At 44.1% G+C, this 15,012-nt stretch overlaps 1 protein-coding gene across 5 annotated transcripts in view; it reads right to left on the reverse strand.

The window, feature by feature from the left end:
* The window catches only part of sdk2a (sidekick cell adhesion molecule 2a), a 103,784-nt gene that overhangs the window by 28,702 nt on the left and 60,070 nt on the right, over positions 1-15,012 (reverse strand). For all 5 annotated transcript variants that reach the window (XM_084372465.1, XM_084372463.1, XM_084372464.1 and 2 more), the window contains exons 5-16: positions 13,907-14,040; positions 8,600-8,711; positions 8,015-8,205; positions 7,692-7,775; positions 7,389-7,583; positions 6,727-6,843; positions 6,318-6,485; positions 5,785-5,887; positions 2,799-2,975; positions 2,413-2,549; positions 1,578-1,725; positions 279-419 (exon numbers count right to left, since the gene is read on the reverse strand). In XM_084372465.1, coding sequence (XP_084228591.1) covers positions 279-419; positions 1,578-1,725; positions 2,413-2,549; positions 2,799-2,975; positions 5,785-5,887; positions 6,318-6,485; positions 6,727-6,843; positions 7,389-7,583; positions 7,692-7,775; positions 8,015-8,205; positions 8,600-8,711; positions 13,907-14,040 — 1,707 coding nt within the window. The remainder of the gene's footprint in view (positions 1-278; positions 420-1,577; positions 1,726-2,412; positions 2,550-2,798; positions 2,976-5,784; positions 5,888-6,317; positions 6,486-6,726; positions 6,844-7,388; positions 7,584-7,691; positions 7,776-8,014; positions 8,206-8,599; positions 8,712-13,906; positions 14,041-15,012) is intronic.

A 15,012-nucleotide genomic window follows, 5' to 3' on the forward strand; every position in this document is an offset into this window, starting at 1 on the left:
GGAAAGCGGAGAGGGAGAGGGGGGAGAGTAGTCACGGAGGAGAAGTCACGCAGAACAGTAATAAAATGGTTACAGGAAGAGTGGTGACAACAGATGAATGGAGAGGAAGGTATTTAATTGGCACCAATTATTCTATTGCAGCGGTGAGCGAGAACGAAGCGAAATGGAGAGGAAGAAAAGGAGCTGACATAACAGTTATTATCACTCCTGAATGGCATTGGCCCAGACAGGCACCTATCTCTGGGAAGAAATTAGGCAGCTTGTCACGGTCTTCTTACCTGATGATGTAGCCCTGCAGTGGCCCGTTCTGGTGGCTCTCCGGGGGCGGCTGCCACTGGATCATGATGGACTGATTTGTGCGGCCACTCGCGATGACCGTCTGCGGGGGGGCGCTGGGCGGCTCTTCGGGGAGCGTGAGTCTGCAGAGGGAAGAGGTGAAAGAGGAGACGCGGAGCGAAACCATGCATTAATTATGTGAGTTTCTGCATATTTCTATCCCATTTCATCATAGACATCAAATCATAATAAAGCTCGCTTTTTTGTATTTTTTTTTTCAGAACAGCATAAAGGAAAGTCGAGATAAGCGTGCCCGCGTCTTTGTCCGAAACATATTCCCCATAATACTGTCCGCAGAGGGACATCTTGAAGTGGCATGACAAGGATCAAAGAGGCCTGGGTGAGAACGGAGCGGCACAATAGAGAAGACAGTACGAGCGAGAGGAAAAAAAAAAAGATATAAAAGAAACAAGAAAGAGCGATCCAGGCAGACTTTTCCCTTAAGTCAATTTAAGATGACATCTTGATTTCCTCCCAGTGCACCGGCGCACTGCTGTGGAGGAGATGAAGCGGAGTGTTTAGGATCAAAGAGGTGTGCCCGAGAGACGCCTCAGAAGAAGCCCGGCACTCTCGCTGGCGCTCGGTCGCCCTCCTGCCGCGCGCTCTTGTCTGGGCACGCTTCACATGAATGTGCGCGGTGCGAGAAGATGCGTGATGGGCAGCGATGGCTTTTGGGTTTGAGGGATTTCCTCGCTGCAGGTGTAATAGCGGGAAATGGGATTGTGTTGAAGCAGACAAGGTCAGGCAGTCGTGTGCACAGGTGAATGGTGATGAGCCGAGAGCGTGCGTGCGTCTGTGTAATTACGTCCGTTTCGTCTTGCTAGTCAAGAGAATTTACTTGAGAGTCGAGTCCATGTGAAGCTCTCGGCTCGCCCGAGCCTCTCTGTATTTTACCCATGAAGACAGTTAATAGGAGGGAGAGAGATGAAGCTGGGTCAGCGCACCCATCAAGTCTTCACAAAGCACAATTTCAGCTCATTCACAGTTTTATCTTGAAAAAGGCTCGTCCCGAAGCTGCCTCGTCTCTCACTCTCTCCCACAGGAGTGAAACCAAAAAAAAAAAGTAGACTTACAGGAAATAATCAGTGGATTTTCTATTGAACTGCCAAAGATGGGGGGGGGGGGGGAGTACAGGCTGTACCAGAGCTGTGAAAGCCCCCCAGTGTAGCACCGTTCCCATGGCTAGCACACAAACCACCTGCAACATCACTCATATTCAGCAGATGCAGAAGAGCACTAACCTGTCGGTCTCTTTGCTGAACTGGCCTCTTCCCACGTCGTTGACGGCACACAGGCGGAACTGGTAGGAGCGTGCTGGGATGAGGCCACCGACGGTAACCCCCGTGAACTCCGGTTCGATGTTGGCCAGCAGCACCGTCCACGGGGCGTCTGAGACGGAGGAGACACAGCTGTGAGCAGCAGCTAGTGAGCCGTAAATGACCTTGTGAGAGCATTTGCATTCTCGAGAAAAACCTCATCAGCTCTTCGCAAACTCAAATTCAGTGTCATTCCTGACTGTTATTGCACACCATTGTTTCATTTTCAGCAATATTATTGCAGCTGATACAAAACAAGTCATTTATTTTGTACACACTCGCGCTAAATATCAGATTGAAATTCAATTATCCAAAAAAAAAACCCAGATCCCATCTGCATCCCCGGATTCATTTTCCTCTTAATGAGTTGTCATCTTCTCAGTTAGCCTGAGCTCTGATGAGCAATGGCTGAACGGTTCACTCTCTGTGGGTGAAAAGCGTTCCCACTTCTTTGATTTTATCAAGCGAAAACAAGGAAGGAAGATAAGCTCGCCGGGCATCAACGCAATTTGGCTCCCTTGGATCATTCGCGAAAGGGAAGCGCACAGGTGAGGCAATCGAGTTAGACTGATTGCAGAAGGTAAGAGGGGACGCAACTGCCAATTTTGGGGACACCATGGAAATGTAATGTAATAAGAGGGGCAGCAAATGAGTTCTTCCAGGGAGTATGAGGTAACAATATTGCTTTTAAAATGACTAACAAGACACAATAAATGCATCTGAGCAACAAGCGGTGCTAATGGTGACACCGTCGCCTTACTGTTCTCCGAGACCTCCAGGATGTAGCGGATCAGAGGGCTGTTGCCGTCGAAGGCCTGTGCCCACGTCAGGTTGATGGCCCTCTTCTCTGAGGCGCTCAGGACCGCTATTGGGTTTTCTGGAGCGTGGGGCAGCTGCCTGTATTTGTGTGTTTGTGTGTGTGTGGACAAAGAGGTAAACCGAAACAGAATCAGACAAGAGAGGCAGCAAATAAAAAGAATTAAACAGCCGAAGCGAGCGGCTTGCATTGTAAATATTAGAGTGTTTGATGGATTAGAGAGGAGAGCGGTGATAAACCACAAAAAGCGGAGAAAACATCCATCCATCATGTCCCGGTGTGACGTAAATAAGAGGGAAAATAATGCCAGGAGAGGCAGATATGCATACCTGACTCTGAGGTGGGCACTACGGGAGTCGTTGCCACCGACTGAGGTCACCCTGCAGGTGTATGTTCCGATGTCACCCGACCACGTCTGGGAGATGTGCAGGGTCCCGTCGGGATCCTGCCGCAGGCGGGGCGACACGCTCACGTCAATCACCGAGCTGCTCTTCTCCCACACATACCTGGAGGATGTATGTACATGCATATGTGAGAGACACACACACACACACACACACACACACACAAACACTCGGGAGTGTCGTGACAGTAAATCTGTTTGCTTTGCGCCAGTTTCGAAAACAGCAAAACACAGAAGGCGCTGACACCGATGAAAAGCCTTGTGAGGCTGATGGCAAAGCGATTTGAATCCGAAAACCATCTCTCTCTGTCTCACATACAGTACCGAACCTCTGCTCCATGCATCCCTCTCCCTGTCACAGACCCAAATGCACATATGGAAGCCTCCCCCCCCCATCCCCCCTCTTTCCACATAGGCATGCAACACACTAGGAGCTCCCTGTGATTAATTGCGACTGTTCGGGCTTTCCAGCTAATCTCCTCTGTGTTGCGTTTAATTAAAGGCGCTGTCTGAAGTTATTACTCTGTTTACATATTCATCTGTTTACCCCGCGATCTGATCAATGCCGCGGGCCCACAGGTGACAGGCACTCTAATCACTGGGCTCCGCAGACATCATTTCACTCCCTCCGAGACAGACGCATGTACACACACTCCATCATGCTCAAGACTGTCTGAAGAGAGGAGGCAAAGCACCGGACTAATTCCTCAATCAGTTTGTACGAGTTTCAAAATCTTCCCATAGGAGGTCGTCTAAGGGTGGATAAACACTATAAGATCTCTCGGAGATTTCATAAACTAATTAAGTACGACATTTAAACACCCACTTGTTTTCTCGACCGAGGTTGCGTCAAGGAATAGTTGTGATGTCTGATAATAATTAACTGCTGGAGTGTAACTAAGTTAAGTTTAAGTTTTACTTTACATGATTATTTCCATTTTCTGTAACTTCATATTGTACTTTATACTCCATTACATGTTTAGTCTCGAGTTACTCTTCACATTGCACGCTGCATTAAAGCCAATTAATTTTCTCGCCTGCTGATCCCGATAATCAGAAAATGCTGAGATCCAATTTTGATACTTTTGCATTTATTATCAGATTCTATCAGTAATATTTCAACACCATATCTTTACTTGTACACAAGTATGACTTTTGGGTAGTTTTTGCAACAGTGCATTATACATAACCTTGATTTAAACTCAAAGATAATTGAGGGCAGATTCTAATTTACAGCTCTGTTGAGAAACAAGTTAAAATAATATAAAAGATACAGAAATAAGATACCATAACATTGGCCCTCTGGTGCCCCTGTGTTTGAAAAAATGCAGCAAAAAGCCTTTATGGTACAAAAAATATGAAAAAGTGCCCTCTTGGAGGCCCCACTGCCTACAGCTGGTGCCCTTTATATTCTCTCTGCCCCTGACTCAAACATCCTGAGTCTGCCACTATACCACAATAAACCTTTTCATTTAAACAAATATATAAATATGGTTCATGAGAGCACAATCACCAGAATAAAACCACACGTTTGCAGAAACAACTTCATATTTCTAGGTACTTTTTTGTGGACCTCCAGTCCTGCTTGTGTCGACAAAACATGATCTTTACCCTCAGCCCGATGTTGTCACAACATAAAATGTAACCTGAATAAAGGTGAAGTTGCAAAAAACACAAATGTAAAGTTTGAATATATCTGTTGTGAACATTCATTCTGGCAACTGGGTTTTTCATATAAGATACACTTTACAAAACATTACATTTAAACAGGGACAAACAGAAGCTGAATCAATTTAAATTCACCAAAGTGTTATTATCATGGTGCTTTGTAAAGAGCTCCAGGTAGACAGCACATAGAAACAAAAAGCAGATCTTCCAAGGCCAGAACAAACTAGAGAGACATGCACTTGAAAGTCAGTCATTAGACCGAGTTTAATAAGCTCCAGACAACCCGTGTAGAATAGCAGATATATAGATCAGCAACTTCCCATTAAGGACTTTATTATAGATAAACAAATCATATCATTAAAATGCCTATCCTGTCTCTGTGAAGAGAGAGGACCACCCAGCTTTTTTGTACAAGGTACAATGATGAGTGCTATTAGCATCACCAGTAATAAACCTAAGAGCAGAATGATAAATAGCATCGAGGGCTTAAGGGTTGAGGCAGAGGCATGCCTATAAATCACATTACCATAATCCATTACAGAACAAAGACAGACAGCTTTGACAAACCATTTCCTTCAAAGCATGGCAAAATTAGGTCTAATTCTTTTTTTGCCATAATTGACAAAATTGTCTATGTGATACCGAGGCATTTATATTCTGTGACTTAATGTTGGATCCTTGTGCAGTGGAAATAGGAAAGTTTTCTCCATCATCGGCCTCAAGCAAGAATTGGCCACCTGTCGAGTTCATACTCCAAACCAATAGGGGGCAGCATGTCATCAGAATAACAGCTAGCTGCTGCTAACTGTAGCTACCATTAGCTGGTTAGTTCAGTTAGCTTTAAAAGTAACGGGGCCAAACTTGGAGCTTGGAGCATTGATTCAGGAAGTTTGGCCCGTGACGAGCCGGGGCTAGCTGGTTAGCTGGTCTTTGCAACGATACACAGACGTAATGACATAAAAACTGTGATTTCTTTAAAAAGAAAATTCAACTAGAGTTAACACGTATTGCACCTTTAACTAAGTTTAAGATCATTAAGTGCAATTTGGGGAAAATTACAGTACAATAGTGTATCATCAGCATATTGAATGTGTTTGACAGATAAAAATCTATGAATACTATTAATATAAACTGTAAAAAGACTTGGACGTAAAATAGAAACCTTTAGATATCGGTGAAACGAATAGTTCCCACGTTTGCTCGACTGAATTCCAACACATACTGCAGCTGGAAGTCACAATTACCTGATAGTGACACTGGGGTCATGGGTCACCCCACAGCTCATCACAGCCTTGGTCCCTTTGATGACACTCTGGTCCTGCGGCGGTTTAGTGATGCGGGTACGTGCTGCCAACACACACAGAGCGGTTGTTATACAGAGACTGTGTTTGAACAGCGGATTTGAGGAGAGCTTACTGGACTTGGTCTCATCTTTCAGTCAATGTCTCTCTGGAACAGCGTGAATCATATGCTATTTCTGCTGCATGGAGTATTTGCAAGGACTGGTACTGTGAATTCATGCACTGAGAAATAAGCACACGTATGAGTCATTAGACTAATAGTCAGGAAATCTTGACAATGACCTCCAGGAGCCAGGTACTTAATGCATCTTCAAGTAAACAAGTCGCGGATTAAAGATATTAGGATTTTTCTCTTCATCTTTAAGGTTTAGCTCATACTTTGCAGAATTTTATGCTGGTCAAGAGGGAAAAATGAAGGCACAGGCAGATAATCCAAGCATCATGAAGGATGTGTATCCAGTTTCTGTTATGCTTACCCCAGACCACTAGGTCAGCCGAAGCTTCATCGATGCCCCTGGAGTTACTGGCCATGCAGGTGTAGGTACCGGCGTCGGACAGGTGGGAGGGACTGATTAGCAAACTGCCCGACTCCAGCAGGGTGAACCTGGGCAGCTGGACCGAGCCACTGGCCAAGACACGTTCACCTGCGGGGAAAGGGACGGAAGTGATGGATGGTATGGGATGAAGAAAGGGGGGAACAAGGAGAAAGAGAGATTAGGGTATTGGAAAGATGTCAGGGAAAACAAACAGGAGGGGAAGCAGTGCAGCAAAGTAAGGAAGCTTGTTTGGAGAAAATGCATATTCTCAATCCTTTTCTCTAAGTTTGACAAGTCCAACATAATGAACCCCCCCCTGCTCAGAACCTCACGCTGTTAACCCACGCACCTTTCTGCCAGGTGATGGCGGGCCGTGGGGCTCCCGAGGTCTCGCAATGCAGTATGACTGACATGCCGTCAATCACGGCACTGTCGGCAGGGCCAGCCGTGATGTTGGGAGCGATACCTGCGATGGGGGAGGGGTCAGCCACAAACACACACACACACACACACACACAAACACACACACACACACACACACACACACACACACACACACATGCACAATGAGATCAAGTGAGACAGAGGTGATAATGAGATATATAAACAGTTTTGGTCCTAATAAAGCAGACGGCAGCTGAGAGCTTAATAGACTTGACAAAAGGGGCGGCTGTCAGGTCTCATTTTCAGGGACAGCTCGGAGAATGTGACAAGGCAAGTCTCCCTCTCTCCCCCTTTCTCTCTCTCTCTCTGCTTTCTGCTACACATTCAAAAATAGCCAATAATTGCCCGAGCATCCAAGGTGACAAATCTGTCAATGCGAAGAGATATATAGATAGATGGGGTGTAGGAGGCAAGACAGAGAAGAGGGAGAAAAGAGGATTAGAGACGCGAACAGTGGAGCGGATTTAAGAAATAAAAAAAACAGGGAGGGAACAGAGAGGAGAAGATGAGCAGAATTAAGCAGCAGACGTGCAGATAGCTTTGAAATTTTCTTCAAGGAGGACGTACTCGTAACAGCTAGGTAGGTGTTTGTCTGGATCTCTCCTGCGAGATTGCGGGCGAAGCACTGAAACATCCCCGTATCATCCGGCAGGAGGCCGTTGATCTGCAGGCTGCCTCCTACCAGCACCCTGTACCTGGGCATCTTCACCGGGCTGATGGGCACTGCATCTTTATACCACACTATGTCTGGCTGCGGCGTGCCTGCAGAGGAGGGAGAGGATTAGCTTTTTTCTTCCCTTGTCGCTGTGACCCTTTTATTCCTTTTTGCTCTTTCACACAGCACATGGAAAAAAAACAAACAGCACTCACCTCGCGCCTGACAGGGGATATCCACCACCTTCTCCATCTCTGCACTGATGTGACTCGGTGGCTCTTTGACAAACAGAGGGTACTCTGTTTCAAAGGAGAGAAAAAAAGCATGAAAAATCGCTCCATTAAAGTCTTAAAAACAACTCACAAATCGTCTTTTTTTTTTATCTCAGCCTTTCTCAGATAAGAACATCAACTCTATTACCGGAGTATAAAAATGGCAGCAAAAATGTTCTCTCAACATCAGGGGGGGTTAGCTCGCTGATGCAATATTTGGATAATTTAAGCCAAGCTGTTATAACATAAGCTGCTGGGTTAGTTACCGAGAACATGCAGGAAGGCCCCGGCAGTCACTGAGGGGACGCTGCTGCTGCGGAGCGACGCCTCGCACTCGTAGAAGCCGCTATCGCTGACCGCGGGCAAGCTGATGACCAATCGACGGCCAAAATCCCGGATCCCCGTATTGACCACCACGCCGTCTTTCCGCCAAGTAATACCCATTTTGACGAGGGGTCTGGCGGAGAAAAAAAAGATGAAAAGGAAGAAAAGAGAGAAGCGGGAGTGTGGGGTTTTAATACAGATTCATATTCTGTTTCAAGGTTACGGAGCATTGAGAGAGCAACGGGATACATCTGTCATTTTGATTAAGTCTTTGAATCGGAGATAATAGTCAGAATCCAGGACTGGAATTGCGCAAGACAGCTCGAATAGAGCCGGGGCCTTGAATCAAAGGGGAAGAATGGAGGGAGAGGTACAAAATGAGAGCCGTAACAAAATACTTTTCCATCATGTTCAAACAAAAGATTTCAAGATTAATTCAAGTCATAAAGCATCAGATGTGGAGGTGAGCGAAGGTGTTTGCATAATGCCTGGGTGCCTGTGTGTGTTTGCTGTGTGAAAAAATGTACCTGGCGTTGGCGACACACTCTATGATGGCCTCGTTTCTCCCCATGGTTACGCTGGTGTTCTTGGGGGGGACGATGATGGACGGGGCGATGGGGTCCGCCGGTCCTCCCACATCTATCACATCACACACAGAAGGCAGATAGAAAAACGTGAGAAAATCTATAAGCTATATGCAGAGCTCAGATTAATCCCAGTGCACCTGTCTGCTGCAGCCAATTGAGCGTGACTCCATCCTTACACAGAGACTGACAATCTGTCACTAGCGGCAGCAGGTAGCCAGCATGCTATCGCCCAACTATTAACACCCCTGTCTTTACTTTAGATCCTTCTCTCTAGTGCGCACAGCGTTTCCAGAGCACGGTGTTAGCCCAGGTGTTAGAAGCCATTATGTAGCATAATTGAGACAAACACAAAAGGCGATTAAATGCAGCACCATCACTCACGGGTTTCACGGAGCCTCCAGCCAACCATCGATTCACTGCCCTCAATCAGTGATCTCTCTCTGAATCTGATCTCATTTTCCCCCCACCTCCCCGGAGTACGACTACGGGCCTGTGCACTCGTATGTGTTTGAGTGATTGCGCGATTCGTACGCATGTGTGTGTTCGCGAAGGTTTTTCGAGGCTATCCCGGGTTAATAGCGCGCCTAATCAAGTTTTCATTATCATTATTGTTATTTTGCGCCACCTCATTGTAAATCACACCCTTTCAAGGCCCATTTTTGTGGAAGCTCAGCGGTGTAATGACAAAGCTTCCCTCAGCAAACACTGTCTGAATGTGGGAGCAGGCCTCCTGATGGGCTGCTGCTGTTTGGTTCTGCTCCCACTTTGATTGCCTCATTCATGTCTCCGGCTCTTCAGCTGCGGAGTTAAAAAATGATTTTTTACAATTTCAATTTTAATACAGAGCGTTGAGAAAGTTGCCATGAAAAACACTTTCAAACAATTTGCCTTGTGGAATTAGATTTTTCTGCAAGGCTCGCATATAAATTCTCATTCATGTAATCGGCTCCATAAGTTTTGAGTTTTAAAAGTCAATGTACAGCGTCGAGTGCAGCTGTTCACTGTAAACAAACTGGACTTGAAAGTAGTGATTCTGGCTGATCCAGATACCAACGACGACTTTATAGCTTCAAGTCACATTTAGCTGCTGCTGACATTTAAAGGACTCATTTAACATTTCAAAATTACAGCATTTGAATTAAATCCCAGAGCATTACCTACACACTGACTGAGACGATGATCCCTCACAGCACCAGAGAGTGTATTAAACAGATGAGTGGTGAACCCTGACCTTAAAATTCAATGTAATGATGTTTGAGAGACAGAAAAGTTTGGGTTCTTGAAGTGAGAAGTTTGGGAACGATGACATTTATCCTCATGTTTTGGACCCTTGTGGAACAAGCGGTTCTAGGCGGTCCACCAGGGGTGGACTCAGGATGTTTGAGGGTCAGGGGCGATAAAAATAAAAAGTGGCACAAGCACACAGAAAGTCAGGCTAATTCACTGTGAAGATACATTTTGATTATGTGATTATATCTACTGCACTGGAGGGGCACCATAGAGGGCGCTTACGCTGTTTTTTATCGAACATGGGGGCACCTGGGGGGTGCCATAATGCCAATATATTATCATATAGTGCCGCAGGAATGAGTCTTAAAACCTGGAAATAAGTTACCATTTTTGCACTTCTGGTTCACACGTCTCAAAGTCAATGGTCAATTTTTGGTTAGACACCTGAAATACGGTCGGTAATCAACCCAGGCTTTAGAGATTTTTCTTTTTTTTTAAAGTATTTTTTGGCCTTTCATGGCTTTATTGATAGGACAGTTTAAGAGACGACAAGAAACGGGATGTGCCTCCTACGGGGCACCATAGCGTTAGAGATTTTTCATGTTCTGCGACATCAAATACGTCAATAAATACCCCACGTTTGAATTATTAAACATGTCTTGAAAAAGGTGGTTGCTAACAAGTTCAGGATGAACTAACTTTAGCTTCTGCATTGCAAGCATCATACATTTGTGCCAGTCCAGTTGGAAAAATCCCATATAGGCTTCGAGGGAACTAGGGCGATGCTAACAGCCGGGTTAGCCTTTTGTAAGTCAGCTCATATATGTTTTATAAAAATGAATACCTCATATGTATTTTACATATATTACTAGATTGTATATATTTATAATATACTATCTGGTATTATTTTTACAATAAAAACAATGAAAAACAGCAATTATTGGATATATTTGTCAATATATAGAAAAAAATATCCTTATATATTCGGTAATGCGCTTTGAATATGTATGAGGATGACACACAATTTACTCATTAGCATATCAGTGTGATATGTAACTACAAGGTGAAAATATTATCATAACACTGTTTAATCTCCACATAAAGACAATTTATTTCCACTGACTCAGTGTTTTCTCTCTGTCAGTAAATAGACACAGCTCTGTGTTAGTGCAGCTGACTGAAGGTTTTAAAATTCTACGACACATCCAGATGAATCCATCCCATCGTGGTGGTGAGGCATCATCTTGGGGGCATTATTGACATTATTATTAATTAGCATAGCGAAGACCAATCAATTCACGCAGAAGAGCAGCTCGCTGTCAAGTCAGCAGGGGAGTCAAAAAAAACTGAAAAAGATGAACTTAAACAGGCTGCAATGATTCGCAGAGGTCCAGGGGATTTATGAGGAAAAATCTAAATCACTTGGATCAGAATTTATTGGCTAAAATGTGTAATTTGTGCAGGTTTTTCTCGCCTAATTATTGGAGGAGATTACGTGGAAAGTTTGCCTGGTGTTGGGTCTGATGACGTCTGAGCTCCTGATACAGCCAGGGGAGGAGAAGTGGATGGATGGAGAGTGAAGGGAAGGGAAGGATTTAGATTAGTCAAGTATTTTGATAATCGATTTGATTGTTTCAGTAATTTTTAAGGCAAAAATGTCAAACATTTGCTGGTTCCAGCTCTTCTAAATGCAAGGATTTGTAGCTTTTCTTTGTAAATACCTCAATAAAGGAGGTTATGTTTTCAGCCGGGTCTGTCTGGTGGTTGGCTGGTTTCTCAGCAGAAACACTACTGAACAGATTTACATGACACTTGGACAGAGGATGGGTCTCCATCTTGGTGCAGATCCCGATAAAGGGACGGATCCAGGACTTTTTGCGCTCTTTCTTCAACATTGTGAGACTTTTCTTGTCAATTTTCAGGGAATGACGGCATGAATCTTGATTAAAAAGTACAAAAGGGCACTGTTGGGCGGAGGTATGCTCTCTACTGACTAGTTTATGATAGTAAATGAGGAGCCTTTTGGATTCTGGACTGTCGGTTGGACCGAAGAAGCGATTTGAGAACGTCACTTGTGACGTCAATTGTGATGAGGATTATTGACAATTTTTCAACATTTTAGAGAATAAATGATGAAATTATCAGCAGCAAAAGTCGACAATGAAAATAATTGTTAGTTGCAGCCCTAATTCATATATTTTCATTCTCTTCCAGAGATGAAGAACAAGCAAAGTCACTAAGGTCACTAATTAGTATGGTATAAACAGCACATAATACGTAATTATGTCTGTGGATGATTTATTGATTGTTATCTCCGCGGTCATGATAAGATAAATAAGATAGTTGCTGTCTCTTTCAACAGAGAGCTGATAGTCGACTTAACACAGTATTTAAGCTTAAAGAAATTGTTTACAGATTTGTGTAAATAAATGTTTAACAGACCGATAAATTAGTTTGATAAATGGAGTTAAATTCTTTAATATTTCCTCGAGACTTCCGTCCACGTTTGCCAGAGAAAAAAATAGGGAATTCATCCATCGGTCTCGTCCAATAACTCATTTTTTAGTTCCTGGAAGACATGATTGGTTCTCTGGCAGACACTAATTAATGTATTGCAGTTCATAAACTCTCAGTGGTGAGAATACCTCGAGTGTGTAATCTTCTAATTAAATGGGGAAGTAAACAACGTGGTGACCTGCATAGCAAAATCCTAGCTACTAATGTCACCGTATTGTTTTACATCTGTCCAAAAAGACAAACTGTGAACCGCCGAGTGAATTTCATACTCGGAAGAATGGAACAAAAAGCAACACGTCTGCCCAGTTGGAGTATTAGCCGGTGTCAGTTTGCTTTTTTTACTATTAAACTCAGCTCCATCTCATTTGTATGCTCCCTCTGGATCGACGCTCTCTCCCCCCTCCTGCATATTTTTCCTCTCTCTTTTCTCCACAGACTTGCGAAAATGAACAAATGCAGCCGTAAAAAAAAACCTTATTGACTTTCAGATGCAAAGTGCGCTTGTGTGATCCACGAGGCCAGATCCAGTGATACTCGGCGATATCTGGTCCCCGCAGATTGCTGCGTCATGCGTGCTGAATTACAAACACTTTATTAATGATATGACGAGCAGATGCTGGAGCCGGCAGGAAGCTGATACTGAAAAATGTTGTGAAAAAAACCCCTCACACGGCAGTAAAGGAAGAAGATTTCTTGGCATTCGAAAACACCAATAAGGTAGTCGTAACCCCCTTTTTTTGATATCTGCTGTACATCATAGTTGCGTTTCATCTTCTATCAGAGTTTGTGTTGTATCATCATAAATATTATATTCACAGAATACATGTGTTGACTCCCTTTAATTGGCTGCTCAAAGTAAGCAGAGGAAAAACTGTTTTTTTGTTTGGATCAAAGTCAGGCAACAGTAGGTGGGGCAACAGAGACGCGACAGGTTTGGTTAAACACTAATGATTTGACACCGCGCTCGCAGAAGCGACGGCGAACCTTATTTGAAGTTGTGAAACACGCCGCCGTTTGTAAGCGAAGGCCGACCTTCTAGCAGTGACGCGTGTGTGTGTTTGCATGGCAGCATGTTAATCGCTCCCTCCCGCTCGCTCGGTTGTCATTTTCATAAATCTGCTTTTTTGTGAGGAGTGATTAAAGTGAAGGTCCACTTTACGGGGCGCGCACATCCAGCCAGTCGGAGAGAAGAGAGGTGAAAACACACACCTTACGAGTGTGATTCACTGCCGGAGGTTTAGAGGAGGATGACTGTGGTGAAGGTAATGGGTATGATTACTGCAGGACACACTGGAGAAGGAGGAGGGAGTGATCTGATGAGAGGCGGACGTCTGTAGAGGGCGCCACGTGTTTCTATTGTCTCAACTGAGCCACCTGTTGTGTAGCTGTTAGATGAAGTGTTGCTGAACATTTTCATCTGCGACAACCTGTTAACACAATCTGCCCATGACACAAACAATCTGCTCGTGAGGTGCGTCTTCTTCGTCTGAGCGTACTTACTCTCCACGGTGAGCGTGATGGGCTGACTGGTTTTGTTCTCCCCGTTCTTGTCGTTGACCGCCTGGGCGTAGTAACGTCCCGCGTCGGGCGCCACGGTGGAGAGGATGACCAGCGTGTTCTCCAGGGTGATCGCACTAAAGGGAATATGTAGTCGCAGACATTAGTCGAGCTGAAACATGTTGTTTTCAAACACTCTGGACGTTTGAAAACAACACACTGTTTCAAACAACACTTTTCTTCTTTCAGACGAGTGGAAATAAAACATCCAGAGTACATATTGAAGGTGTTGGAATCAGTTTTTGATATCTTCACTGGACATTCAGGCAAATTACCTCATTTTCAACCTGAAGACCATGTTGCCTCCGATCACGGCTATCACCAGAGCGGAGGGTTGCACATGGCAGAAATTGATTTTTTATGGCTGTTGGTAGTATTTTCTGATTTACTGAGTGATATAAAAACAAAATATATCCTTTATTCTCTTTGTATAAATCTTTGACTGTAGTATGGCAACAAAATGGAACAAGATTTATGATTTCTGTTGTGGAAATGTCACATTTGTAACTACATATTGCTTCATTTGCACGTTTAAACGACACAAACTGGCAACACAAAAAATGATTGTCTTGATGCAAATGATCAACTGGGGAAGTTTCATGGTGATTCACCTGCAGGGTTTCTCTCCATTGGTTTACATTCATTCTCACGACACACACTTAACCCTTTAATTAAAACAGCTCCGGGTCGTTCTGAATGTAGTTTGTCGCTATTTTGGCTGCCAATTAATCACATGTTCCAGGTCAGCTGGTCTGCATTTAAAAAAAAACGTGTCTCTCAACATTAACAAGTGTGCGGACACATCGGTATCATTAAAACAGCAGCGAGCAGTCAGTAAATCCTGAGGGGAAACTGAAAACACAAACAAACACACACATTCACATAAATTATGTCTCGAAAAGAAAAGCACACATAAACAATAACCGTCCACAAGGTACCACCGTGTTTCAGTGGAACAGTTCATTTTTATATCCACTAATCCTGCAGGACAAAGTTTACTGTAATCTCCACAGAAGTTTGGATGAGTGCTGCTGGTCTTGTGAGACGCT

The sequence above is a fragment of the Pagrus pagrus genome (assembly GCF_965226575.1).
Source record: "Pagrus pagrus genome assembly, chromosome: 13".
Classification (NCBI taxonomy): domain Eukaryota; kingdom Metazoa; phylum Chordata; class Actinopteri; order Spariformes; family Sparidae; genus Pagrus; species Pagrus pagrus.